At 41.0% G+C, this 26255-nt stretch overlaps 5 protein-coding genes across 5 annotated transcripts in view; 2 read left to right on the plus strand and 3 right to left on the minus strand.

Moving 5' to 3' along the window:
* The window catches only part of LOC307041257 (GRAM domain-containing protein 4-like), a 26662-nt gene extending 14692 nt beyond the window's left edge, over nt 1–11970 (minus strand). The window contains exons 1-5 of the mRNA XM_079684566.1: nt 11713–11970; nt 5204–5448; nt 2526–2631; nt 1479–1599; nt 378–453 (exon numbers count right to left, since the gene is read on the minus strand). Of these exons, the coding sequence (XP_079540692.1) occupies nt 378–453; nt 1479–1599; nt 2526–2631; nt 5204–5386 (486 nt within the window). The 5' untranslated portion in view covers nt 5387–5448; nt 11713–11970. The remainder of the gene's footprint in view (nt 1–377; nt 454–1478; nt 1600–2525; nt 2632–5203; nt 5449–11712) is intronic.
* On the plus strand, nt 5685–9998 carry LOC307038453 (E3 ubiquitin-protein ligase TRIM21-like). Its single transcript, XM_079679849.1, has 2 exons — nt 5685–6144; nt 6973–9998. Exon 2 carries the CDS (start codon nt 6979–6981, stop codon nt 8614–8616), a length of 1638 nt encoding a protein of 545 aa, XP_079535975.1. The 5' UTR covers nt 5685–6144; nt 6973–6978; the 3' UTR covers nt 8617–9998.
* Nucleotides 11971–12205: 235 nt separating the features above from the next.
* LOC307038466 (cytosolic 5'-nucleotidase 1A) lies at nt 12206–19785 on the plus strand. Its single transcript, XM_079679867.1, has 6 exons — nt 12206–12387; nt 13328–13441; nt 14295–14430; nt 16296–16418; nt 16514–16638; nt 18675–19785. The coding sequence occupies exons 1-6, from the start codon at nt 12352–12354 to the stop codon at nt 18909–18911; spliced, it is 771 nt and encodes a 256-aa protein (XP_079535993.1). The 5' UTR covers nt 12206–12351; the 3' UTR covers nt 18912–19785.
* A 445-nt stretch (nt 19786–20230) lies between these two features.
* Nucleotides 20231–26174, minus strand: LOC307038463 (uncharacterized protein). Its single transcript, XM_079679864.1, has 6 exons — nt 25315–26174; nt 24245–24462; nt 23322–23584; nt 22417–22533; nt 21825–21966; nt 20231–21582 (listed from the first exon to the last, which is right to left on the minus strand). The coding sequence occupies exons 2-6, from the start codon at nt 24402–24404 to the stop codon at nt 21281–21283; spliced, it is 984 nt and encodes a 327-aa protein (XP_079535990.1). The 5' UTR covers nt 24405–24462; nt 25315–26174; the 3' UTR covers nt 20231–21280.
* Nucleotides 24422–26255, minus strand: part of deaf1 (DEAF1 transcription factor) — a gene marked incomplete at its 3' end in the record, with an annotated part of 14863 nt that continues 13029 nt past the window's right edge. The window contains exon 11 of the mRNA XM_079684567.1: nt 24422–24462. Coding sequence (XP_079540693.1) covers nt 24422–24462 — 41 coding nt within the window. The remainder of the gene's footprint in view (nt 24463–26255) is intronic.

Consider the following 26255-nt stretch of genomic DNA (forward strand, 5'->3'; position numbering starts at 1 on the left):
GCCCAACATTAGCCGCTTTTAGCTTAGCGGTGGTGACATTAAGTCATGTGACTTCTTTATAGCCTAACATTAGCTTTTTCATTCTGGAGAATGCATTTACACTTCAATTGTTATAAAAGTGGTGTTAATATGTGGAGATTATCCTGTTGAACCAAACAAGTGAATATCATAAAAGTTTGATCAAGAGATTATTTTGTGCAATTTTCCGAAATCCATTGGTAAAATCCCATTGGCTTTTTGTTTAGGGAGCCCTTGCGATGCTTACTTCCATGTTGGCCTACAAATATACATCATCCCTGCACCACTCGAACATCCTATGACTGATGAAACAAGATTTAAAAAATATTGAACGATAACAGGTAATGTAAGAAAAAGACAAACTCACCTGTACCGCTGACTGCAGATGTAGAAGGGGGCGGGGCTTTAGGCGTCTGTGAAGGTGAGTCTTCGAGTCTGTAAAGCAAAAGAAACAATCATTCAGGTGATTAGATTCAGCCATGAGAATACAGGAACAAACCGCTCTGTCTGATGGTTAGCATTAGCTCATTAAAAAACGTTCATTTTTATTTAAAGGTCCCCTATCATACTGTTTTTCATCAATATGTTACAGGTCTCAGAAATATACAAACATGTCTCTGAAGTGTTTGTCTCCAAACACCAAACAGATCATTGCAGCATTACCCATAATCCCCTCTGTTTCAGCCCTGTTTCCAAAGTGCTGATTCTCTGTCTGTTACTTTAGATGAAAATAAGGAGCCCCCCCCCCCCCCCCCACGCCCCTCTGAGAGACATTTGGTTACAAAGAACTCAATGGTGCTCTAGGAGGAGATTCAGGTGATAAGGGGGGGGGGGGGGGGGGGGGGGTAGGAGTTACCTTGGTTGCTGATTGGCTAATGGTTATTCAAGCCAAAACATCGTTGTGACATCATAAAGTGGCCAAAATCTGATCAGCTCATTTTCACACAGGTTTTTATAGAAATGGATCAAAAAGAGAGAGAATCTTTGTTCCTGAAACTTTCAGAGTCTCTTTACACAGAGGGGACACATGTTGATGTAGAAGAGACATGAAGGAGAGGGGACACATGTTGATGTAGAAGAGACATGAAGAAGAGGGGACACATGTTGATGTAGAAGAGACATGGAGAAGAGGGGACACATGTTGATGTAGAAGAGACATGGAGAAGAGGGGACACATGTTGATGTAGAAGAGACATGAAGAAGAGGGGACACATGTTGATGTAGGAGAGACATGGAGAAGAGGGGACACGTGTTGATGTAGAAGAGACATGAGGAAGAGGGGACACATGTTGATGTAGAAGAGACATGGAGAAGAGGGGACACATGTTGATGTAGAAGAGACATGGAGAAGAGGGGACACATGTTGATGTAGAAGAGACATGAAGAAGAGGGGACACATGTTGATATAGAAGAGACATGAAGAAGTGGATTTTGCAGAATAGGAGACCTTTAATAACCACCTGGGTTTCAGCACGTCGTTGATCTTCTGCTCCAGCTCACTGCAGCGGCTGCGCTCTCTCTCCAGGTCGTGCCGCAGAGAATCCACGTTGGACTCCTCTCTGAGTTTCTTCAGCTCCTCCTCTGAAAACAGACGAGGATGAGACAAGCCACGTTCATGTTACCCAAAACTAAATCAAATACGAAACAGAAAACAGCAGAGGTGGAAGAAGTACTCAGACCTTGTATTTGATTAAAAGAAGAAGTACCAGAGTGTAGGAATACTCTGTTACAGTAAAAGTCCTGCATTCAAAATGTTACTTAAGTAAAAGTAGAAAAGTATTATCATCAAAATATAGTAAATCTTTATTTTTGTGTGTGTGTGTGTGTGTGTGTGTGTGTGTGTGTGTGTGTGTGTGTGTGTGTGTGTGTGTGTGTGTGTGTGTCAGACGAGGTTAAGCAGGCTTATTAGCAGTGTGTGTTACGTAAAGCTGACAAACAGATATTGACAGATTACCCAGCATGCATCTGTGCTGTAGAGCATTTAACCCTGAAGTGATGCAAAAGGCCAGAGTGAGTCGACAGCCAATTAACACACAACTCTCCCAGCCACACATTTAAAAAGGGACACTTTACTTTAACTTTACTTATGCTAAATTAAACCAATAAAACTTTGACTCAAGGTCCAATAATCAGCTTTAACCTGGCTAAAACATTCCGTCTATTTAAGTGTTTTTGTTTCTATTGTCTTTATTGAAATCTTGCAGATATGGACATTATTTATTAATGGTGGTTAATTTGAGAAGAGAGAAACAAATAAATTCAATAATAGTTATTCAATAAAAAGAAAAAGAAATACAAAAAAAAGAAAAGAAAATAATATGTTTCAGAGGAAAATCTCTAAACAAAACTGAGTTCAAGAAATATAATGTATATATATAAGATAAATATATAAAAAAATATAAATAACACGTGGTTTAAAAGAGAAAAACACAGATGATCATATATTGTTAGAGATGTTATGTAAACAAAGAAACCCCACACAGTGCAGTTCGGGTCAGATTACTCACCTAAGAAGTGTTTCTCTAACAAGGCGATTTCCAGGTGACCTTTGACCTCGTTGAGATCCGTCCTGGAGTCGTCGTGGAGAGCTGCAGAGAACGATGCATGACTAGCCTGAGAGACAACAAGCAAACAGTTAAATACAGAACCACATAACAAACAGACAAGTTAGTTTACAGGTGGTATCTCTGGATCTAATCATAAAACTAAACTACTTAAGTATATAAGCTAAGTGAAACCTGGCGTCTAAATAAGGAGAACACAAAAAGAAAAATTTGAAGACACTACTACACTAATGCTACCATATACTTCCAATCCACTATATATATTAGGTAAATATTGCACTACATTTATCGATTTTACACATTTTCAGTCTTTTTGGTTGTTTATTTTCCTCCTGATTTCATTTCAATAACTGTAAGAGGCCCTAACGAATTACTCATAGTGCAAAAAAGTTGCATGACTAGCCTGAGAGACAAACACACACACAGTCAAATAAAAATAAAACACACATGGCAAAGCAACAAGTTAGTTGAGAGGTGGTATCTCTGGACATAATCATACAACTAGACTACTTCAGTATAAACAGTGGGGCAAAAAAGTATTTAGTCAGCCACCAATTGTGCAAGTTCTCCAACTTAAAAAGATGAGAGGCCTGTAATTTACATCCTAGGTACACCTCAACTATGAGACAGAATCAGAAGAAAAAAGAAAATCCAGAAAATCACATTGTCTGATTTTTAAAGAATTTATTTTCAAATGATGGTGGAAAATAAGTATTTGGTCAATACCAAAAGTTCATCTCAATACTTTGTTATATACCCTTTGTTGACAATGACAGAGGTCAAACGTTTTCTGTTAGTCTTCACAAGGTTTTCACACTGTTGCTGGTATTTTGGCCCATTCCTCCATGCAGATCTCCTCTAGAGCAGTGATGTTTTGGGGCTGTCGCTGGGCAACACGGACTTTCAACTCCCTCCAAAGATTTTCTATGGGGTTGAGATCTGGAGACTGGCTAGGCCACTCCAGGACCTTGAGATGCTTCTTACGAAGCCACTCCTTCGTTGCCCGGGCGGTGTGTTTGGGATCATTGTCATGCTGAAAGACCCAGCCACGTTTCATCTTCAATGCCCTTGCTGATGGAAGGAGGTTGTCACTCAAAATCTCACGATACATGGCCCCATTCATTCTTTCCTTTACACGGATCAGTCGTCCTGGTCCCTTTGCAGAACAACAGCCCCAAAGCATGATGTTTCCCCCCCCCATGTTTCACAGTAGGTGTTCTTTGGATGCAACTCAGCATTCTTTCTCCTCCAAACACGTCTAGTTGAGTTTTTACCAAAAAGTTATATCTTGGTTTCATCTGACCATATGACATTCTCCTAATCCTCTTCTGGATCATCTAAATGCTCTCTAGCAAACTTCAGACGGGCCTGGACATGTACTGGCTTAAGCAGGGGGACACGTCTGGCACTGCAGGATTTGAGTCCCTGGCGGCGTAGTGTGTTACTGATGGTAGCCTTTGTTACTTTGGTCCCAGCTCTCTGCAGGTCATTGACTAGGTCCCCCCGTGTGGTTCTGGGATCTTTGCTCACCGTTCTTGTTTCTCATTTTGACCCCACGGGGTGAGATCTTGCGTGGAGCCCCAGATCGAGGGAGATTATCAGTGGTCTTGTATGTCTTCCATTTTCTAATAATTGCTCCCACAGTTGATTTCTTCACACCAAGCTGCTTACCTATTGCAGATTCAGTCTTCCCAGCCTGGTTCAGGTCTACCATTTTGCTTCTGGTGTCCTTTGACAGCTCTTTGGTCTTGGCCATAGTGGAGTTTGGAGTGTGACTGTTTGAGGTTGTGGACAGGTGTCTTTTATACTGATAACGAGTTCAAACAGGTGCCATTAATACATTTAACAAGTGGAGGACAGAGGAGGCTCTTAAAGAAGAATGTACAGGTCTGTGAGAGCCAGAAATCTTGTTTGTTTGTAGGTGACCAAATACTTATTTTCCACCATGATTTGCAAATAAATTCTTTAAAAATCAGACAATGTGATTTTCTCTCATAGTTGAGGTATACCTAGGATGAAAGTTACAGGCCTCTCTCATCTTTTTAAGTGGGAGAACTTGCACAATTGGTGGCTGACTAAATACTTTTTTGCCCCACTGTAAGTGACATTATTATGTAAGTGAAGCCTGGTGTCTGAATAAGTAGGACACAAAAAGAAACATTGTAAGACACCTTTACTTTTTATTGTATGCTACCATATCTGTCTGGTTTCAGACAGAGGGTGAAAAGAGGTGCTGCAGCAAAATAAAGAGCTTTATGAACATTAAAGCACGGAGACATGTCCCAGAAGAGACACTACATACTGATATACACCTGATCATCAGCAGGAGAGGACTCTTTAAAGTAGAGACACTCCATTCTGATATACACCTGAACATCAGCAGGAGAGGACTCTTTAAAGTAGAGACACTCCATTCTGATATACACCTGAACATCAGCAGGAGAGGACTCTTTAAAGTAGAGACACTACATACTGATATACACCTGAACATCAGCAGGAGAGGACTCTTTAAAGTAGAGACACTACATATTGATATACACCTGATGTCCTCTTTAAAGTTCAGGGTCAGAAAAACCTGTTTCTTTCTAAACTCCTGGTTGATATTGTGTGTGTTTGTGTACCTGAGCGTCACTCTGCTCCCCCTCCGCCTCCCTCAGCTCCTCTGAATCTCTGGCGGAGACTCGAGGTCTGCTCACGACCTCCTCGTTGCTCTCTGTGTCGGAGGTGTTGGGAGAATCGGCCAGATCCGGGAACTCGTCCCGTCTCTGGCCCCGGAAACGGATCCTTTCCAGATGTTTCCTCATGGTGGCCGCCGTTTAGCCGGTCGTTCTCTACCTGAACATGACTGCCGGCAGCACTGCAGAGACTGAAGGAGGACAGGAACACATCATTATTATTATTATATTTAAGTTCCTAGGATACATTTTGATATATTGCAACATAAATATACATTTGATTTAACTACATATCAAAAAATACAACGGAACAGAATCAACATCAGTTCCTCTGACACACGTTAAAGCTGTAGTTTGTCCAACAACCCCAAAACTACAGGTGAATAAAAATGAATCTGGTTTTAATATAAACTAAAGACTGACCTGAATGTGAGTCAACAATCACGTGACCCATTTTCAAACAGTCTGTTCAGGGAGGAGGAAGTGTCTCACCAGCTGCTCTTAAACAGGGACCATAACACAGCGCTGTGAAATATAGCTATAAATCTCCAGATGTGTAAAGAGATGTCCTTTATGTATTGAGAAAATATTCCTACTTATGCTCAATACACTATTTGAAAAGCCTCTTGGATCAGCTGTAAAATGCATCGTCACAAAGTTAAACAACAAGCCTCAACAGTTCTTCCTCGACTCCCTCTTGGCGAACTGCCACTGAGAGGTGGGACCACACTGTAAGAGAAGAGTTTCCATTTCCCAGAAATGAAAGCTGAAGTTTGTCTGAGCGACAGCAGAGCAGCAGCCGAGACAAGTCTCTGTTTCTCTGAAGAAACACTCAACTGAATCCAGCAGCTTCTTCTCAACAACACAGCAGGACTCTGCAAACACTGGTGAGTACACTACAGAGACATCACTAACTAAATATTTAGTCAAAGTTGGATTAAAATCAGAATCTGACTATATTACATCCATTTGACCATATAAAGAATATTATATAATATAAATGTATCAGTTAAGATAAAAACCTCAACATTTAAATTAGCAACAGCCAACAATACAATGTAAACTCTGGTTAAGTTAGGTTAGAGAGCATACAGTCAAAGCTAGCATTAGCTTATCCTTATTTTCATATTTCCTGTATTTGAAAACATCTTTATAAATGACTCTATTAAACAAAGTAGAATCTAAACAGTAGATTTGTTCTGGACCGTCCAAAGCAAGGGATCTGGTGTTATTTTACAAGTGTTGCTTATAAAAAGGCATGACAATTACATATTTCTTACATCATGTGTACACACTGTGGTAAGTAGCCTTGAGCTTTGAACCTGTTTCTGTAGTAACTGCTGTCTGCCTTTTGAAGCTGATAACGTTTACTGTTTTTTAACAACTAGTATTAACTTCAGTGATGCTCAGCAGGAGGTTTCACTCCTCTGTTCAACAACGACAAAATCCCCCCAAAGTATTAGAGCTTACACATTGTGTTTCTTAGAGTTTAAACTGAATGCTGCTATGATTTTCCAGATTTCATTTGAACTTGAATTTTAATTCTTACAGACAAAAAAACTAAATGTCTTTGGTTGTCATTGGTCTATGTATGTCATTTCTAACATTAAACGTTGGGGTAGTTTACATTTCTGGGTTCATAGTAGGACTCTATGAACTGGCAAATAGAGAATATGTAATTACAGTTGTGTTTTTTTCACACGTTTTGTCCCCAGAGAGACATGTCTGCTGCCAGCTGTCTGCTGACTGAAGATCAGTTTCTGTGCTCCATCTGTCTGGATGTGTTCACTGATCCAGTCAGCACACCATGTGGACACAACTTCTGTAAAACCTGCATCTCTGAACACTGGGATAGAAATGTCCCGAGTCAGTGTCCCAACTGTAAAAAGGTTTTCAACATAAAGCCTGAGCTGCTGGTCAACACTTTCATCTCTGAGATGGCTGCTCAGTTCAGACAGTCAGCTCAACAGAAAGCCAGCAGCAGCAGCTCAGAGCAACAAGTTGTCAAACCAGGAGAAGTTCCCTGTGACGTCTGCACTGGAACCAGACTGAAGGCCCTGAAGTCCTGCCTGGTGTGTCTGGAGTCCTACTGCGAGACTCACCTGGAGCCTCACCTGACAAGAGCAGGCCTGAAGAAACATCAGCTGATCGACCCTTTGGAGAACCTGGAAAGCAGGATGTGTGTGAAGCACGATAAACTGCTGGAGCTGTTCTGTAAGACCGACCAGGTGTGTGTCTGCATGCACTGCACTCTTTTAGACCACAAGACACATGATGTAGTTCCTCTGAAAGAAGGATATGAAGGAAAGAAGGCTGAGCTGGGGAAGACAGAGGCTGAAATCCAGCAGATGATCCAGAAGAGACGACTGAAGATTCAGGAGATGAACCGCTCAGTGGAGCTCAGTAAGGAAGGAGCAGACAGAGAGATAGCAGATGGTGTTCAGGTCTTCACCGCTCTGAAGGAGTCTGTTGAGAGAAGCCAGGCCGAGCTCATCGACACCATCAAAGAGAAGCAGAGAGAGACAGAGGAACAGGCTGAAGGCTTCATCAAAGAGCTGGAACAGGAAGTCTCTGAGCTGAAGAAGAGAAGCTCTGAGGTGGAGCAGCTCTCACGCTCTGAAGACCAGCTCCACCTCCTCCAAAGCTTCACGTCCCTGAACGCTGCTCCACCCACCAAGAACTGGACAGAAGTCAGGGTCCGTCCACCTTCATATGAGGGGACTGTGAGGAGAGCTGTGACTCAGCTGGAGGAGACGCTCAGGAAACAGATGAAGAAGCTGCTTGAGGTGAAGAGGGTCCAGCAGTCTGAGGTGGAGGTGACTCTTGATCCTGATACAGCACATCCCCATCTCATCCTGTCTGATGATGGAAAACAAGTGAAACATGGTGATGTGAAGAAGAATCTCCCAAACAATCCAGAGAGATTTGATTATTGTGTCAATGTCTTAGCAAAGCAGAGTTTCTCTTCAGGAAGATTTTATTACGAGGTTCAGGTTAAAGGAAACACTCAGTGGGGTTTAGGAGTGGCCAGAGAGTCGATCAACAGGAAGGGAATCATCACACCGACTCCTCAGAAAGGTTACTGGACGATAGTGTTGAGGAATGGAAATGAGTACATAGCTTGTGCTGGCCCTGCAGTCCGTCTCTCTCTGAAGTCTCAGCCTGAGAAGGTGGGGGTGTTTGTGGATTATGAGGAGGGTCTGGTCTCCTTTTATGATGTTGATGCTGCAGCTCTGATCTACTCCTTCACTGGCTGCTGCTTCAAAGAGAAACTCTACCCATACTTTAGTCCCCATCTTAATGATGGTGGTAAAAACTCTGCCCCTCTGATCATCTCTCCTGTCAATCACACTGAGTAGAACAACCATTTGATTTTCTTCAGAAAGATTCACTCTCACTAAATGTAATAAATGTATTCAACTGGGGAAGTACATTGTACACATTGTTAATGTTTCAGAATCTGATCACATATGGTTCACCTTGATGAGACGCATAAAGACACATAACATACTGATGAGCAGCGTTTCCGCCAGGGGGGCGTCTTGCCGTCATTTATATTTTTTATTCCGCTCCGAACGGCCTGAACTCGAGCCGAGGGCGTCCAAAAAAAAAAGATCGCTTGAAATGACGAAAAGAAAAAGGACAAGGACATCCCTCTCTTGGAGTGGCAAAGGAGCCTATTGGGATTATTTGCGGAGTATTGAACCCACGGGACAACACGGAACGTGCGCGATTTGGACGCGATGAGCGGTGGAGCATTCGCGTGAACTGCGAGCGCCGGAGCCGCGATAATTGTATTTCGTCCACCTCTCTGCACACTGCTTGTAACGTTTGAACAAAGCCTCAATGGATTAAAAAAAAAGGAACAAAGAATGTTATTTTTTGTGTTTTTTTTAAATGTACTTACTGAAGTACAGTTTTCACTAGTTCTCAACTTAGGGAAAGTATATTAAAAACATTTACTTAACTATTTCCATTTCTACTTAACTACATTTGTCTGACAGCTTTGGTTCTTCTGAAGTTTTATAAACTATTTAAAACCCTCTTGGATCAGCTGATCATAGATATTAAGATTGCTGTATATGTTTGTTAGAAATAAGGCCATCAACTGGTTAGCTTAGCTTAGCATAAAGACTGGAAACAGGGGAAGACAAAGCCAGCCTGTCCAAAGGTAACAACATCCACCTATCAGCAGCTCTGAATCCAGTTTGTTTCATCCATACCAAATCAGAGGAGTAAAAACATCAATAAGACGTTTAACAGGGGATTATGGGTCGGGCTATTTCTTGACTGGGACCTAAACAAGTTGCCAAATTGTTTTTACGTTTCAGTTTGTGTACAGAGATATATTAAGTACACTTAAATGTGTATTTTGTCACTCACTATTTCCCCCTTTTCCTAGTATATATGCTAAACTAAGCTAATCTAAGTGTCTGATGGCTGCAGCCTGTGTCAGTGAGAGCGGTCTGACTGGTTGGACTGCTTCTAATGATTATTATCTCATTCTTCACCTTGAACACACTCCAGCACTGCCTGTACAGGTGAGACTAACTGACTGCAAACGTCCCGTCTGACTGGGAGATAAATAAAGGGTTTTTTAAATATCAAAATTGCATGAAATATTATTGTAAAGTCTATTTTATGAATGCCCTGTTTATAAGATGGAGCTTATCATTTGAAATGTCATTATTTTTAAAGAGGTGGATGGTGAATAATATTACAATTAAAAATGTTTCACTCACATCATGGCTTTGTTTTTTATTACAGTACACGTTTTCTGAAATGTTATCTTTAAATATACTAACGCATACAGAAACAGCACAGAAATGTGTTCACTGGTTAAAACCAGGATCAAATTCTTGTTTTATTGTCGACTTATTAGAGTCAAAGGTTTTTACAGAGGGGAGTTTTGATATGGGTTTGTACCACTACATAAATCCAGAAAACTGTCAGCAGCCTTTAAGAAACATTTATTTTCCACATGTTTTTTAGGGAAACAGATGTTATAATCCTAAACGCAATCATCAATAATTAATCTATAAATCTGGCTATTGATGATATATGAACAAACCACTCAGAGTACAGATGGGAGTGAAACTCATTTTGATAACATTTAAAACAATTTTTTTTTTTAAAAAGCCCTTCTAGTGTGAATTTACATTTTGCAGTACACAGGTAATTAAGTTTTAAAAAATAGTCACTAATTCATATGACCACTTTTTGTATTAGATTCGAATTTAATCTGGCATTATTTAATGATAACATAGTAAGGAATCAAAATAGCCCAACTTTTCAAAACTGTCAACCAATGGTGACGTACCTTCACCTGTTAGCGACACAATGCTTGAACAGCACGTTCTCTAATAGGGAGTTGGCTCAAGGAATAAGAGGTTAAAATAAGGGCAATGTCTGCAAGATTCAATACAACCTGTCTGCACCGAGTAAACTAAAATATGCTATGAGACAGTGAACAAATGTGCAATCTCATAGTACGTCCCAACACACAGATATGTGTCTATGAATACCTCAGTTGTACAGTGTGAGGTCAAAGGCCATGTTATATTTCAATGTGTGTTCATTGAGTTATACTGGAAGTAGTGTTTCAGGTTGTTTCTGTGCTGAATGACAAACTACTTGACTTAACAACTGAGTATCTGCACTTGTGAGGGATCTTAAAGTCTGTTGATAACTGCCTTACTGACTTTGACCTTTAAAAAACGAGGGCACAAAAAAACCTCACTGACATATAACCGTCTGACTGACTGAGTGCAAGTAGTGGAAGAAGTATTAAAGAGGCACTGTTATGCTTTTGGGGTTTCCCCCTTTCCTGTAGTGTGTTCTTGAGGTTTGTGTGCATGTGAATGGTCTGCAAAATAATAAATATTACATAACAAATACTTAGATATTGTATTTGAGTAAAAGTAGAATTACTCAGATCTTGTACTTGAGTAAAAGTAGAAGTACCAGGGTGTATGAATACTCTGTTACAGTACAAGTCCTGCATTCAAAAATGTTACTCGAGTAAAAGTAGAAAAGTATTATCATCAAAATATACTTAAAGTACCAAAAGATTGGTCCATTTCAGAATAATATATATGATATGTTTTATGATTGATCATTAAAGTGTTATCAAAGCTGGTGAAGGTGCAGCTAGTTTTAATGACTTTGTATGCTGCAGTGTAGCTTGTGCATTTACTCCAGGTGGAAATAAAGTAGCAACAAATGGCACTTAAGTACAGTACTGGAGTAAATGTACTAGTTACTTCCCACCACTGATTGACTATTAGTGATTATTTGACAGGTAACTGACAGTTTAACTGATCTGACTCTCAGTCCATCACCTGCTGATTACCTGCGGACGTCAAGCAGGTACCTGAACTCCCTTTGGTAACCAAGATAAAAGGTCTAGGAAGTAAGGAAGTAAGGAAAAAGGGAACAGAAGAAGGTTTTCTCACCGTTAAGCCGAAGAAAACTTTCCCTTCTCCTCCTTTTACCCCAACGGTCCCAAACCGGTTGCAAGACCAGCTCACAAACTAGGTTAAATCCGCTCCAAACCGGACCAGGTTTATCTCGGACCTTCTCCAGACCTTCACCCCTTCTCTGCCCCAAACAGGTAGTCCAGGTGTGGACGTGTTAGGGTGTAAAATAAGGGTTAAAAAGACCCGGATCGTGTGTCTCTACCTGAGACAATAATCACTGCTGTGGGCGGGGTGGCCAGCGGCAGGCAAACACGGAAGTGACGTCATCACGTTAATGTTTATGTTACGCTCTTAAAGTGAACGTCACTGTATCTTTCTTTTCTTTACTGTATTTGTATTATTTGTATGTATTTTGTTATTACTTTATACGTCCAACCCCTGAATACATTATGTTTTAATATGTTCTTCAATAAATACAATTAAAAAATAAAAATAAAAATCTTAAAGTTAACGTAAGGTGTTACGCACGTAGGCGGAACTTGTGCACAGCCACTTTGTCTATGCAGGAACTTTAAAGTTAGTTAGTTTGACAGGCAGTTGTTTAGTGTTGGATTGGTGTTACATTCATTTGTTAGGAGTATTTATAAGCTGCAGAGTTTTAGTCGAGTTGCGGGCATGGTCTCCACGATCCAAAACACCAACGTGAAGCAGGTAGGACTCACCTATGTCGGGTTAATGTCGGGCTGTCTCATACACAAAGACATGGCCACAAACGTCCAGAACCACACCCTGTGGGAAATATTAGCAATACCACACTGTTTTTTTTGCGTGCCCTTCCTGAGTTTGAATGATCATGTATTTTAATCTTCCTCACTTCCTCACAGTCTTATGACTCGATGCCTTCTCAAATGCAGCTCATAATGCAACACATTATTTCCCCAACGACCATAATCTTTAAGCTATAAAACGTCCCATAACAGAGGGAGAGCATTGAAAGGGAAACACGTATTTGTTTTATTTTAAAATCATGCAATCTGAATGTTATGTGTGCCGAATTGATGGGTGGGAAGTATTGTTTAAAATAAAACGCAAGTCTTATTTTAACTGTGACATACCTGCACCAGGTGGCGGGGCAATGATACAATTGTATATTCTGTGATAGGGGTTTGGACCATATGAGACTGAAAAAGGGCATTGCCTGCAAATACTGTAGGTAATAGACTTATAGACATGTATTTTCATGTTACTTTATACTCCTACTCCACTAGCCAATGTTGTACTTTTTACTCCGCAGATGTATTTACTTGTTAGTTGATAAATTGGCTTCAAGAAGCCTTTAATATAAATATACTTCACTGTTCCAGCTTCTTCAATGTGAGGATTTGACTCCTGATAAGTACATTTTCCTAACCGTACTTAAATACTTTTGACTTAAGTACTATTCTTTGTTGTCTGAAGATGCAGATCCTGTTTCTATTTACATATATAGACTTTTTGCAATACTTTTTATTTTGTATTTTATTATATATGTTGGATTGTTGGAGGAGCTCAGGTCATAAGAATATCATTGCCATTTCTACACTGTAACGTTATGCATATGAAAATAAAAGCTTTAAAACCTTTGAAATCTTTGAATCTTTCCCCTCTACAGAAAGAGGCTGATCGTGCGGTGGTCGTCGCGGTAACGTCTCGGGCGGTGTTTGACTGTGGAGCTGATGATGGAGATGAGGTGTGCGAAGTGGGCGTGGCTTTCCCTCTGCTACAGGTAGACTCTAACACTGAACTATTAAAAAACGCTTTCTTTGGTGAGTGAAATAATGTGTTCCCCTCTAAAATGAACTCAGGTGAGCATAGCCATATTCATATATCTGTGTGTTGGGACAATCCTGAATGTGTCTTCCAACATGAGAGTAACATGATAACAAAGGTATCCCAACTGTAGCTGTGAACATGACAGGATGTGTGATTACCTAGAAGAGCATCAGGACTGTTTGAGGCATATGATAGCTATGTGATTAACATGATGATTCAGCCTCTATGGAGAGAGACATATGACAAGCATGATCATTTCTGACGTGGAGCTAATCTGAAGTAAACATTGAATACTGCTTTCTATTCCTCCATCTTGTGACTGTGGAACTCCCTCTCTTGGATATCAGCATGTGAAGGACACTGTTCAGGAACTAGTTGATGCTCTGTATGTGATGACTACTTCCATTCTGGAGAGGATCACAGATACATGGATCCTGATTTGAATCCTGACGAGTGATATTTTTCTAACACTGTGCCATAAACTAATTTTGTGTAAAAAGTCGTTTATTTTGAGTCAATCCCACATACACTCATGCTGCTGCTCCAGGAAATAGAGCAAGTGAGAAAATGAGGATTCATCCGCCACTGAAAATAGTTCCCTACAAGCGCACCATTTCCTCATATTTGGCGCACTGGTAATGACTCAGCCGTTATTTTAAATTGAAACCTAAATATACTTGTGATATGTTTGAACAGATTTTACAATGGATTTGGAGTTTTGAGAGCAAAGTTTACAATAAGAAAAAGAAAGAACAACACCAGACTAAACTTTTAAAGGAACCTTTTCAATTTAATTCATAACCCAGGCGCTGCAGAGAGTGAACGAACGTCTGTTGGAGGAGAATCCATCTGAGTCGCTGCTGTTCGATGTGGTCCTGATCACCAGCGACAGTCAGCAACAGCAGCAGAGCTCCCGCATCATCAGCAACACCCGACATCACGGTAATATCACTTTTACCTTGAGCAGCACAATCATTATTCTAACTGTGACCATAGACTCCATCACTGGACATTACGGTAGCCTTATTTCACCCATCAGCAGCACGACACATCATAACTGACTGTCCTTTATTTGATTTATCTGTTATTCTAACCTTTTATGCTCTTAACCTTTTCTATATTACCATATTTTATTCAATAATGTTCATTAGATAACTTTTAATATCATTTCTTTTATTATTTCCTCCTTACAGTCTAGCATTGTGAAGCACCTTGAGATGACGTTGTTTTTAAAGTGTGCTATATAAATGAAATGTATTATTATTATTATTATTATTATAAGGTAATCTTCAGCAACAACACAGTAATTTAACTTTAACCTACAGTAGCAGTATAGCACATTATGGTAATACAACTCTAATCTTCTGTAGCAACAAACATTACAGTAATCCAATGTTAACCTTCAACAGCAGCAAAACACATTACAGTTATCTAACCTTAATGATCAGCAATAGCAACAAACAGTACGTTAATAACACGTTAGCCTTAAGAAGCAATCTAACTTTAACCAGCAGCAGCAACACCAGACATTACGGTCATAACGCTTTTACCTTGAGCAGCACAATACGGTATTCTAACTGTGACCCTAAACTCCATCACTGGACATTACGGTAGTCTTATTTCACCCATCAGCAGCCCTGGACACTAACTTTAATCTTCAGCAGCAACACATTCATTTAAATGTACCTTGCAGAAGCAGCAGTATAAAACATTATGGTAATAAAACTCTAATCTTTGGTAGCAACAAACATTGCAGTAATCCAATGTTAAAGGGGACCTATCATGCAAAATGCACTTTCTGATGTCTTTTATACATAAATATGTGACCCCGGTGTGTCGGGGAACTCACGCAGCGTCAGAAGAGAAATCCCTCTCTCTTTTCCACCGTACCCAAATCTTTTAAAAACGGGGTGTAACGGAGCTGATTCAGATTTGCTGCCGATATGACGTCAAATCGGCGGTGAACCCACAAAAAGTTGCTATCAGAAACAATGCCTGACGTGTTTTGGATGTAATCTCGTCTTTGTTTACATTAGCAAGCCTCGCTAACACTCAGAGCTAACCTGTACTGGAGAGCACGTGTTTAAAAAGCAGGAAATAAAAAAAGGAACTCACCTTGTGATAAACCTGCAAGAGAGAAAGCAATTGAGCTCCATACTGTTTCAGAAATAATCCTTGATGTGGTTTAGAACAGGATGGTGTTTTATCACAGCAGAATTTAACTTTATCTCCGGTAGAATTCTGATCAGGGATTAGCTCCGCCTCCTCTTTTTTTTTTTTTGCAAAAGAGGGGTAGCAGTATGAGGCATGGAAACAATGGGTGAACTGTTTGGTATTTTAAGCAAACAACTTCTCAGACATGTTTTGTATAGGTATTTCCAATATAGGATAATAGGTCCACTTTAACCTACAACAGCAGCAAAATGCCTTACAGCTATCTAACCTTAATGATCAGCAGTAACAACAAACAGTAAGATACCGTAATCTAATTTGAACCTTCAGCAGCTACAAACATTACGGTAATCCAATTTGAACCAGCATCAGAACTACCAGAGATTACAGTAACCTAACTTTAATCTCCAATAGCAACACCAGACATTTCTGTAATCCTACTTTAACCAGCATCAGAACTACCGAACATTACGGTAATCCAATTTCATACGTCAGCAGCAGCACTAAACATCACGGTAATCTAACTTTAACCAGCAGCATCAACACCAGACTTTACGGTAATCTATGGCTATCCTTTTGTCTTATTGATGCAGTGGTTGACCTTTTGTCCTGATGTCTTTCCCGCTCTGTTGCAGGTCTTGAAATAAGCAGGTTCTGTTTTTCCAGCGAGGAGGATTTCACGGAGAGTTTACTGAAAAACAACGTGCATCTCTTCCTGACAACGGACAGAGACGAGGCTGCGCAGGCATCACAAAAAGGTCTTTCTTCAAACTATCTCGGCTATTTCAAAATCCATCCTGTCTATTTCTAGTGTGAATGTCCAGGTGAATCATCCTCCTTCTCATTGGTCCAGGTGTTTTCTCGGCACTGCTAAATGGGAAGGTAGCTTCGTCAGAGCAGCTCAGAGTTGTGTTCTGCGGGGACGCCGTCATCCGGACCGACGCAGAACCACCATCAGCGAGCCAAGACGCCGCTCAGGTACTCACGTAAACAAAAGATGATACCTCTTTCGTCTAGATCTTTTGTGCACCAGTCAATCCTCAAATTAAATACAGAGTTAAATCCCACATCAAATGTACGATCGACGGTCTTGTATGTTGTTTTAAAGGTCCCCTATTTGACTGTTTTTCATCAATATATTATAGGTCTCAGTTGTATACAAAATATGTCTCTGAAGTGTTTGGCTCCAAAAAACCAAACAGATCTTTGCAGCATCCCTTAATAAAAAGGTGTGGGGGGGGGGGTTACCTTGGTTGGTGATTGGCTAATGGTTAGACAAGCCAAAACATCGTTATGACATCATAAAGTGTCCAAAATCTGATCAGCTCATTTTCAGACAGGTTTTTATAGAAATGGATCAGGACAAAAAGAGAGAGAATCTTTGTTCCTGAAACTTTCAGAGTCTCTTTCCACAGAGGGGACACATGTTGATGTAGAAGAGACATGGAGAAGAGGGGACACATGTTGATGTAGAAGAGACATGGAGAAGAGGGGACACATGTTGATGTAGAGGAGACATGAAGAAGAGGGGACACATGTTGATGTAGAAGAGACATGGAGAAGAGGGGACACATGTTGATGTAGAGGAGACATGAAGAAGAGGGGACACATGTTGATGTAGAAGAGACATGGAGAAGAGGGGACACATGTTGATGAAGAAGAGACATGAAGAAGAGGGGACACATGTTGATGTAGAAGAGGGGACACATGTTGATGTAGAAGAGACAGGAAGAAGAGGGGACACATGTTGATGTAGAAGAGACAGGAAGAAGAGGGGACACATGTTGATGTAGAAGAGACATGGAGAAGAGGGGACACATGTTGATGTAGAAGAGACATGGAGAAGAGGGGACACATGTTGATATAGAAGAGACCTGAAGAAGAGGGGACACATGTTGATGTAGAAGAGACATGAAGAAGAGGGGACACATGTTGATGTAGAAGAGACCTGAAGAAGAGGGGACACATGTTGATGTAGAAGAGACATGGAGAAGAGGGGACACATGTAGATGTAGAAGAGACATGGAGAAGAGGGGACACATGTTGATGTAGAAGAGACATGAAGAAGAGGGGACACATGTTGATGTAGAAGAGACATGGAGAAGAGGGGACACATGTTGATGAAGAAGAGACATGAAGAAGAGGGCACACATGTTGATGTAGAAGAGACATGGAGAAGAGGGGACACATGTTGATGTAGAAGAGACATGAAGAAGAGGGGACACATGTTGATGTAGAAGAGACCTGAAGAAGAGGGGACACATGTTGATGTAGAAGAGACATGGAGAAGAGGGGACACATGTAGATGTAGAAGAGACATGGAGAAGAGGGGACACATGTTGATGTAGAAGAGACCTGAAGAAGAGGGGACACATGTTGATGTAGAAGAGAGATGGAGAAGAGGGCACACATGTTGATGTAGAAGAGACATGGAGAAGAGGGGACACATGTTGATGTAGAAGAGACATGAAGAAGAGGGGACACATGTTGATGTAGAAGAGACCTGAAGAAGAGGGGACACATGTTGATGTAGAAGAGACCTGAAGAAGAGGGGACACATGTTGATGTAGAAGAGACATGGAGAAGAGGGGACACATGTTGATGTAGAAGAGACATGGAGAAGAGGGGACACATGTTGATGTAGAAGAGACCTGAAGAAGAGGGGACACATGTTGATGTAGAAGAGAGATGGAGAAGAGGGGACACATGTTGATGTAGAAGAGACATGGAGAAGAGGGGACACATGTTGATGAAGAAGAGACATGAAGAAGAGGGGACACATGTTGATGTAGAAGAGACATGGAGAAGAGGGGACACATGTTGAATATTAATAAAAGCTTATATAAGTTATTATATATACATAAGTATGTGAGGCATTAAATATTAAATTGAATATAAATGTCAAGTGTGATAATATTATAAGTATAATAGTATCGTTTTAACTTTTGTACTTTTTCATAAGCCCTATTGAAGATTTTTTCAATAAACGCTAATGCACGTTTCTTGCATCGCAGAGTTTCTGGGCTCAGCTGGGCGAGATGCGACGGAGGTTCGGCGTGTTCGGCAGCCCCCTCAGCCTCGTGCTGCTGACGTCCCACGGCGGGAGGGAAAGCTGCGGCGCCGCCCTCCAAATGCTTCGATCACGAGGCGTAAACATGGATGAGGCGTACTCCCTGGCCGGAGCCCCGCGGAGCCCCATCCTGTCCCTGCTGAGACCTCACTTCCTGCTTATCAACCACCTGGAAGACTGAGGACATCATAACTGGGATGAACTGTTACAAGATTAAAAATAAAATTCACTGTGTCTCCAACAGAGATGTCAAAAGTACACACATCCTTTACTCAAGTAGAAGTACAGATACTCGTGTTTAAAAATACTCTGGTAAAAGTAGAAGTACTGACTAAACTTCTTTACTCAAGTAAAAGTAAAGAGGGCTTTGAAATGTACTTCAGTAAAAAGTACCCATAACTAGCAGCTGTTTTAAAGAGTACCTGACCTCCCTTTATATTAATAGAACAATAATGTCATTGTTAGCTAATGAATGTTTCCATGGTGACCAACGGCAACATGACAACGTTTTCATTGGTCCCTCTTCTTTAGAGAAGACCAGGAAATGATGGATACACGGATCGTGTTCAAATCAATAGGCACGCAATGACTCTAAATAATAATGATCACGCCACCAAACACACATTCAGACTAAAGGAACCAGCCTGTTTGGAAAATGTGAGAAGTAGAAAGTACAGGTATTTGAGTTCAACATTTAAGAAGTCAAAGTAAAAAGTCGTCAGAAAAATAAGTAGTGGAGTAAAGTACTGATACCAGAAAAATGTACTTAAGTACAGTAACAAAGTATTGGTACTCCACAACTTCCCGCCTCTGTATATGTCAATTCAGCTCATTAGCGTAAAGATTCAATCAGTGGTCCTGATTTAAAGCTAAGCCCCGCCCACTTTCACTGTGGTTATATATTTTGGTTTGTATTTTTTATTTGTTTAACTCTCTAATTTGATGATACAAATAAACCTGAATGAATCAGAATGTGTGTAACTGGTTTACAGTCCATGTCCGAGCAGTCTCTCTTTGAATCTGATCATATTAAACACGTCATTTTCTGGACTGATCGAAGGAGTTTGTTGTCAATGCAGCTAGCTTCTCTAAATAGGATTTCTACATTGTTCTTTGTTCAGGAGGATTTTACCGGTGCCGAATTATCCACAGGGGTCTCAAACAAACAGACCATGTTTTTAAAACTTTTAAAAGCACTGAGTTGAGAAAAACTGCATTTCCCCAATGTTGTTTGGCTGCTACTAATGTTTTCTAAACGTATTTATCTTATATTCTTAAGATATATACGTCAAATGACTGGAATATATGGTTAAAAACTACCAAAATCTAAAACGATACAGTAAAAATGTGGTTTAAAACGGCTTAAAAAGTCAAATTATGACCGCGGGATACAATATTTAAACTTAATCTAAATCACAGATTTCTTTGGGTTTGTAAAATGTTCCACACATTTGAGATAATTGAAGTAAGATAACGACAACATTTAAAACGGAGATCTAGTTGTTTTGACCATTTTTATTTTTGGAAAAGTTACGGATGAGTTGAATGCAAAAAATAAGAGTTGAATTTAACATCTATACTGTTAAAGGTGGGGTAGGTCATTTTGGAGAAACCAGCCCGAGTGCGCTAGAATTTGAAAATACACAGCCGGGTAAAATCTGCCACTTCCTTACAGAGCCCCTCCTCCAACACACACGAACGCGCACATGACCAATGAGTGCACGAGATAAGTTTGTGCACAGATGGAAGGCTGACAGGCAGGTAGGCCATCCAGTTACTTTAGCCGGGCCGGCTCAGATGACTGGTCGTGCTTTCTACAGCGCCACGGCTTCCACAGATGATCTTTTTTATGGATTTTTTGTCAAAGCACTTCAGATATTCATTGCTATCAGGATGTTAAGAGCATTCCATGGAATATAACAACAAGTGTATCTCGAGCCGGTTTCTCAAACTTACCTACCCCACCTTTAACTTGCAGCTGATGTTGATTAAAAAGCCACCTTCTATATGCTAATCTAAAAATATTATAGTGCCAACAAGAAAAAATGCACTGTTTCTATCTTGTGCATCTTATACATTACATTTCATTTAGCTGACAATGTTGTCCAAAGCGACAAACAATGAGTTCAATCAACCATGAAGATAGACCCCCAAAAAAGCAAGAATCCTGAAAGTACCTAAGCTATTAATAAACCCAACCAAGTGCTACAACCAAGTGAGATTCACTATGATTTTTTTTTTTTTTATGGAAAAGGTGCATTTGAAACAGGTGGGTGTTGATTCTGTGACAGAAGATGTGTGGACGTTCAGCTGTCATGATATCAATTGGGAGTTCAATCCACCATTTTGGAGCCAGGATAACAGATAGGTGTGTTCTTGTGAGAGAAACTCCTTCTGGAGGAAACACAGGGATATTAGCTGATATAGATCTGGGCGGTGTATTTGTGGGAGAACTGAGGGGGGTTTTAGAACAATTGGGCTGCTGAGTTCAGAATAAGCTCCAGAGGGGTTTAGAGTTGGGGTTGAGATTTCTCCTCACACTACGGGTTCTTAATAGTCTATCTCGAGCTCTTTGCAGATCACCGGGTCGACCTCACGGAGAGCAGCGAGCAGGATCGTGCTTGGATCTCGTCCCTTGTATTGCACCATCTGCAGCACCTGTCTTGCTCTTTCTTCTTGGGGTTTGGCGCTGACTGATGCAATTTGCTCATCAGTTAGAATTTTATTCTCGATAAGCACATCGAGAAGCTTCTCCAGAGTAGCTGGAGATATCCCATTGCTGAGCGCTGACCGATGAGAGATCAGCTGCATGTCTGAATAGGGCATCCGCCGGGACATTAACCATCTTGCTTCTGGAAGATAAAGAGGAAACATACTTTTGTTATACAACCAACAACACTTACAACAGAGATTACATTAAATGTAGTGTTCTACGGATAACATTATGCTCTAAATAACTCCTTTCTTTGCCTTTTTGTTCACTTGAAAGATGATGAGACGGAGCAAAATGCATGAAGGTGCACTACAGCTATACTGTTCTATTGTATCTTGTCTATCACTGGGCTCTGAACTTGACATCAGGCGGAGGCGGTACCTTGCAGATACACTCTGTTTTCCCAGGCTACTTTCCCGCTCTGGTCCCGGAGCTTCAAGTTCAGGGACTCTGTGCTCGTGTTGAGGAAAACTTCAAAGGTCGGATGGTAATTCGGTCCGAACCTGGGTGAGAATTCATCATGCTGAAAACCAGAACAGAAGAAAGTAAGTGTTAACCATGATCGTGAATCTACATACAGCCTAAAGTAAATGGTTGTTTAGAAGCATTAGCGCCAGGTTCCACATTGCGACTTCAGTGGTTCAATGGATACCAATGAGAAGAGAGTGCATGAGGACCACCTTGTGAAAAGACCAGCTACCAGCTTCTTTTTAACAAGCATTCGGAAAATTCCTCAACTATCAGAGAAACACTGAGAACGTCACTGTAGAAAATGGAGAGGAAGCTTTTTGTTGACCGTGCCCTTCAGACTAAAATCATAACAAAGACAATCTAATTAAACAAAATTCAGCCGATTGACTAGGATGACCCTTGATATTGCTTTCAGTGAAAAGGTATAGTTGGTTCCGTAGAAAACAGAAAGGCACGTTATGTAGACGCCGGGCCTTCGAAGAGAAGCTGTGTCTTTACTCACCATTGGCTGCAGGAACAGGTCTTCAGGATCAACGTGAATGCTGTATTTGTGACCAAAGTCCAGCTGACAGTGTCTTGGGATCCTTACGCGCTGAGCACCATTTTGTTGTCTGGAAATCTTCAGAAACAGGACATTTCTATCACTTGAGTTCATGACATTTATACACAACAAATGTTGACGGACGGTGCCAACAGAGAGCTGCAGGAATGAGTGAGTGAAGAATGAGCTAGCATTCTAAAATGTATGGTTCCCCCATCCCGAAGCCACCATTTATTTAATTTGTTGTTTTTGGTTAGTGACCTGAAATAAGGTCTGTGGTTTACACAAACTGTTCATGTTCAGGACATTATGTCAGTTAATACCCCACTGGTGAATGTCAGTTTCTATCTTTCTTAAAAGCAGCGGTGGCTAACAAGTGACCTCTAAACTTCATCACGCTGAACATTAGCCACCTTTAGCTTAGCGGTTTCTGATGCACAGCCAAGCAACCGTGATGTATTTCCTTTATAGCTTTATGTTATAGCTTTTTACTCCTGCCGATTGCATTGACGCTTCAAAAGTCATAAAAGGGGTGTCCATCTTTGGGGATTAGCAATAGGAACATAATTTGTAAGTATAGTTAAGCGTGTGTTTGCACAAGATCTAATGTTCTGCAATATTCCGAAATCCATTGCTTTTTGTCGAGGGTTAGTGTTAGGGCTATCCTACATCACCAGTGCACCACTCTACTGCCGAAAGGGAAGACAACAACAAGCAACTTGTACAGTCTAAACAAATAATGATGATAATAAAACTAAGAAACACTACATAACACCTTAGGGCGCTTACAGCGGGCTTTGATCGCCCTTTTGGAAACAGCTTAAAAGAAGTGTTGAGGCTGATGGAGATACGGCGGATGGCTTTACCTCATGCAAAGGGACGTTGTCCAGCAGGACAATTACGGTCATTATTTGAAGCTCTTTGATCGGTGTCCGTATGTACAGCATGAGTTGGCTCCTTATTGGCCGGTTCTTTTCCATAAACCTTTTGACGATATGCCAAACAAGGCCAAAGGAAGAGAGGTGAGGGATGTCCACGACCACGTGAGTCTCTGTCATCTCCAGCGGCTTCAAGATGCTCATTCCCTCATCAGACACGTCAGCCACAGACAATGCGCCATCTTTCATCGCTGTGAAGGCAAAGAGCTGATCAACATTGGTTCATCTGCACCTAATGTATCCGTTAAAGATCCCTATCATGCTGTTTTTCATCAATATATTATAGGTCTCAGATATATACAAAACATGTCTCTGAAGTGTTTGGCTCCAAACACCAAACAGATCATTGCAGCATTACCCATAATCCCCTCTGTTTCAGCCCTGTTTCCAAAGTGCTGATTCTCTGTCTGTTACTTTAGATGAAAATAAGGAGCCCCTCCCCACGCCCCTCTGAGAGACATTTGGTTACAAAGAACTCAATGGTGCTCTCGGAGGAGATTCAGGTGATAAGGGGGGGGGGGGGGGGTTACCTTGGTTGCTGATTGGCTAATGGTTACACAAGCCAAAACATTGTTATGACATCATAAAGTGGCCAAAATCTGATCAGCTCATTTTCAGACAGGTTTTTATAGAAATGGATCAGGACAAACATATCTCTTTACTCACAGATGTATGTGTAAAAGACATGAAAAAGTGGATTTTGCATAATAGGTGACCTTTAAAATTAGTCTAATGTCATCGACATCGGAGCCTCCCAACAGCTGCTTTATACCTTTTCACAGGTTTTCGATATAACTTGGTACTACTCGGTATCCGAAAAATGCATATCCTTGCATTGCAGATGTCTTTACCTTCCTTGGTTTCACTGTGGGGGAAGCGGAGCTGAGTTAGGGCGTCCTCGACAGCACTCTTGATTTGGAACAGCGGCCCTGCAGGCGTCTTTCCGCCTGAGTTGAGGAGGTCTTCGTCCCAAATGAGGGTCATGTACGTCAGCTCTGCCTCTTTAGCCATTACGAACACCAGGTTAGTCAAATCACACCGGAACACACCGGGACCAGGGAACTTGTACCTGGAGACATAGAAGGGACACACTTTTATAACAAGCATTTATTGAGCTGTTGCTCAAATGATGTGTTTTCACTCACAGCTTCATCGGCACAGTTAGCACAACATGTTGATTTGAACATAAACCAACAAAAAAAAGACGGTTTTACTGGGTAGCAACGGCTGAAACCACGGCGACAACAACTTAACTTAAAATGCCGGCAGCACTGATCGAGGTTTCCTGTAACTTTCCAAGTCTGTTCACATTTTCCTTTCCATAAACCACTCTTTAAACACTGCCGAAGCCCTTACTGTGTTCCCTTCAGTGTTTACTTCCTGTCTGTCTTCTTCTGCTGTTCCGGTTTGGTTAGGGTTAAAACCAGAACTCAAATATTGTTTTACTTCACAACCCCAAAATGATTTTCTCGTGTGCCCCTTATCCTCTTCCTTAAAAATGACGATTGAAGAAGTATGGTGTTTACTGACGAAGGAGAACTAATGTGTGTAACATCACAGCTGACGTTTCATTGACCGGACTATTTTGTGCGGACTAACAGAAGGCACATGGTCCCTCCATCAGAGCGTCCTTATAATAACAGACCTCTTCATTTTCCAAATAACGGATCAGAATGACCGATCAAAGACTTTTGGATGGGGAATTTCCAACTGATCAGGTGGAGAGAAAGTCTTACCAGTCGGCAACAACAACCTGATTAATGTGAGGGGTTACAATTGGAAAAGCTTGAAAGCCCCTGCTATTTGCTATTTCATACATAGAGGCATTATTTCATATATGTCTACTGGAAAGAGTCTTATATGAAATACCTGAGCATTAAACTAAATAAAGACAATGCAATGCGTCATGTTATGGGATTACCTGTATAGAGGTTGTTGGAACCTGCATTGAAACGCTGCAGGTGAGAAGGTTACAAAATCCTGGAGTTATGAGAGGAAAACATTTGGTTATTTTCACAGAGATAAAGATATAAATTCTACCTTAAAGAACAAAAAACACAATTCTAGAGCATTACATCATAAGACCAAACAAAATGTAGTTAGTCAGGATCCTCCCAATCACAAGCACAACAGTAACAGCCAATCACAGCACAGTAATGATAGCCAATCACAGCACAGTTATACTAGCCAATCACAGCACAACAGTACCAGTCAATCACAGCACAGTCATACTAGCCAATCACAGCACAGTCATACTAGCCAATCACAGCACAGTTATACTAGCCAATCACAGCACAACAGTACCAGTCAATCACAGCACAGTTATACTAGCCAATCACAGCACAACAGTACCAGTCAATCACAGCACAGTTATACTAGCCAATCACAGCACAACAGTACCAGTCAATCACAGCACAGTCATACTAGCCAATCACAGCACAGTCATACTAGCCAATCACAGCACAGTCATACTAGCCAATCACAGCACAACAGTACCAGCCAATCACAGCACAGTCATACTAGCTAATCACAGCACAACAGTACCAGCTAATCACAGCACCGTCATATTAGCCAATCACAGCACAACAGTACCAGCCAATCACTGCAAAGTAAAACCAGCCAATCAAAGCACAGTCATACTAGCCAATTGAAGCACAGTAGTACCAGCCAATCACAGCACAGTAATACCAGCCAATCACAGCACAGTAATACCAGCCCAATCACAGCACAGTCATACTAGCCAATCACAGCACAACAGTACCAGCCAATCACAGCACAGCCATACTAGCTAATCACAGCACAACAGTAACAGCCAATCACAGCACAGTCATACTAGCCAATCACAGCACAGTCATACTAGCC

This window comes from Notothenia rossii, assembly GCF_949606895.1.
Source record: "Notothenia rossii genome assembly, chromosome: 5".
Classification (NCBI taxonomy): Eukaryota; Metazoa; Chordata; class Actinopteri; order Perciformes; family Nototheniidae; genus Notothenia; species Notothenia rossii.

Bases quoted from the DNA above. Each gene is read 5' to 3' on its own strand.
- LOC307038453 (XM_079679849.1), top strand. From the start codon at position 6,979: ATGTCTGCTGCCAGCTGTCTGCTGACTGAAGATCAGTTTCTGTGCTCC.
- LOC307038466 (XM_079679867.1), top strand. From the start codon at position 12,352: ATGGTCTCCACGATCCAAAACACCAACGTGAAGCAG. The intron at 14,431-16,295 runs GTAATATCACTT...GCTCTGTTGCAG, and splicing joins CAGCAACACCCGACATCACG to GTCTTGAAATAAGCAGGTTC. The intron at 16,639-18,674 runs GTACTCACGTAA...CTTGCATCGCAG, and splicing joins CGAGCCAAGACGCCGCTCAG to AGTTTCTGGGCTCAGCTGGG.
- LOC307038463 (XM_079679864.1), bottom strand. From the start codon at position 24,404: ATGGCTAAAGAGGCAGAGCTGACGTACATGACCCTCATTTGGGACGAA. The intron at 23,585-24,244 runs GTAAAGACATCT...TTGCCTTCACAG, and splicing joins CCACAGTGAAACCAAGGAAG to CGATGAAAGATGGCGCATTG. The intron at 21,583-21,824 runs GTACCGCCTCCG...TTTATCTTCCAG, and splicing joins AAACAGAGTGTATCTGCAAG to AAGCAAGATGGTTAATGTCC.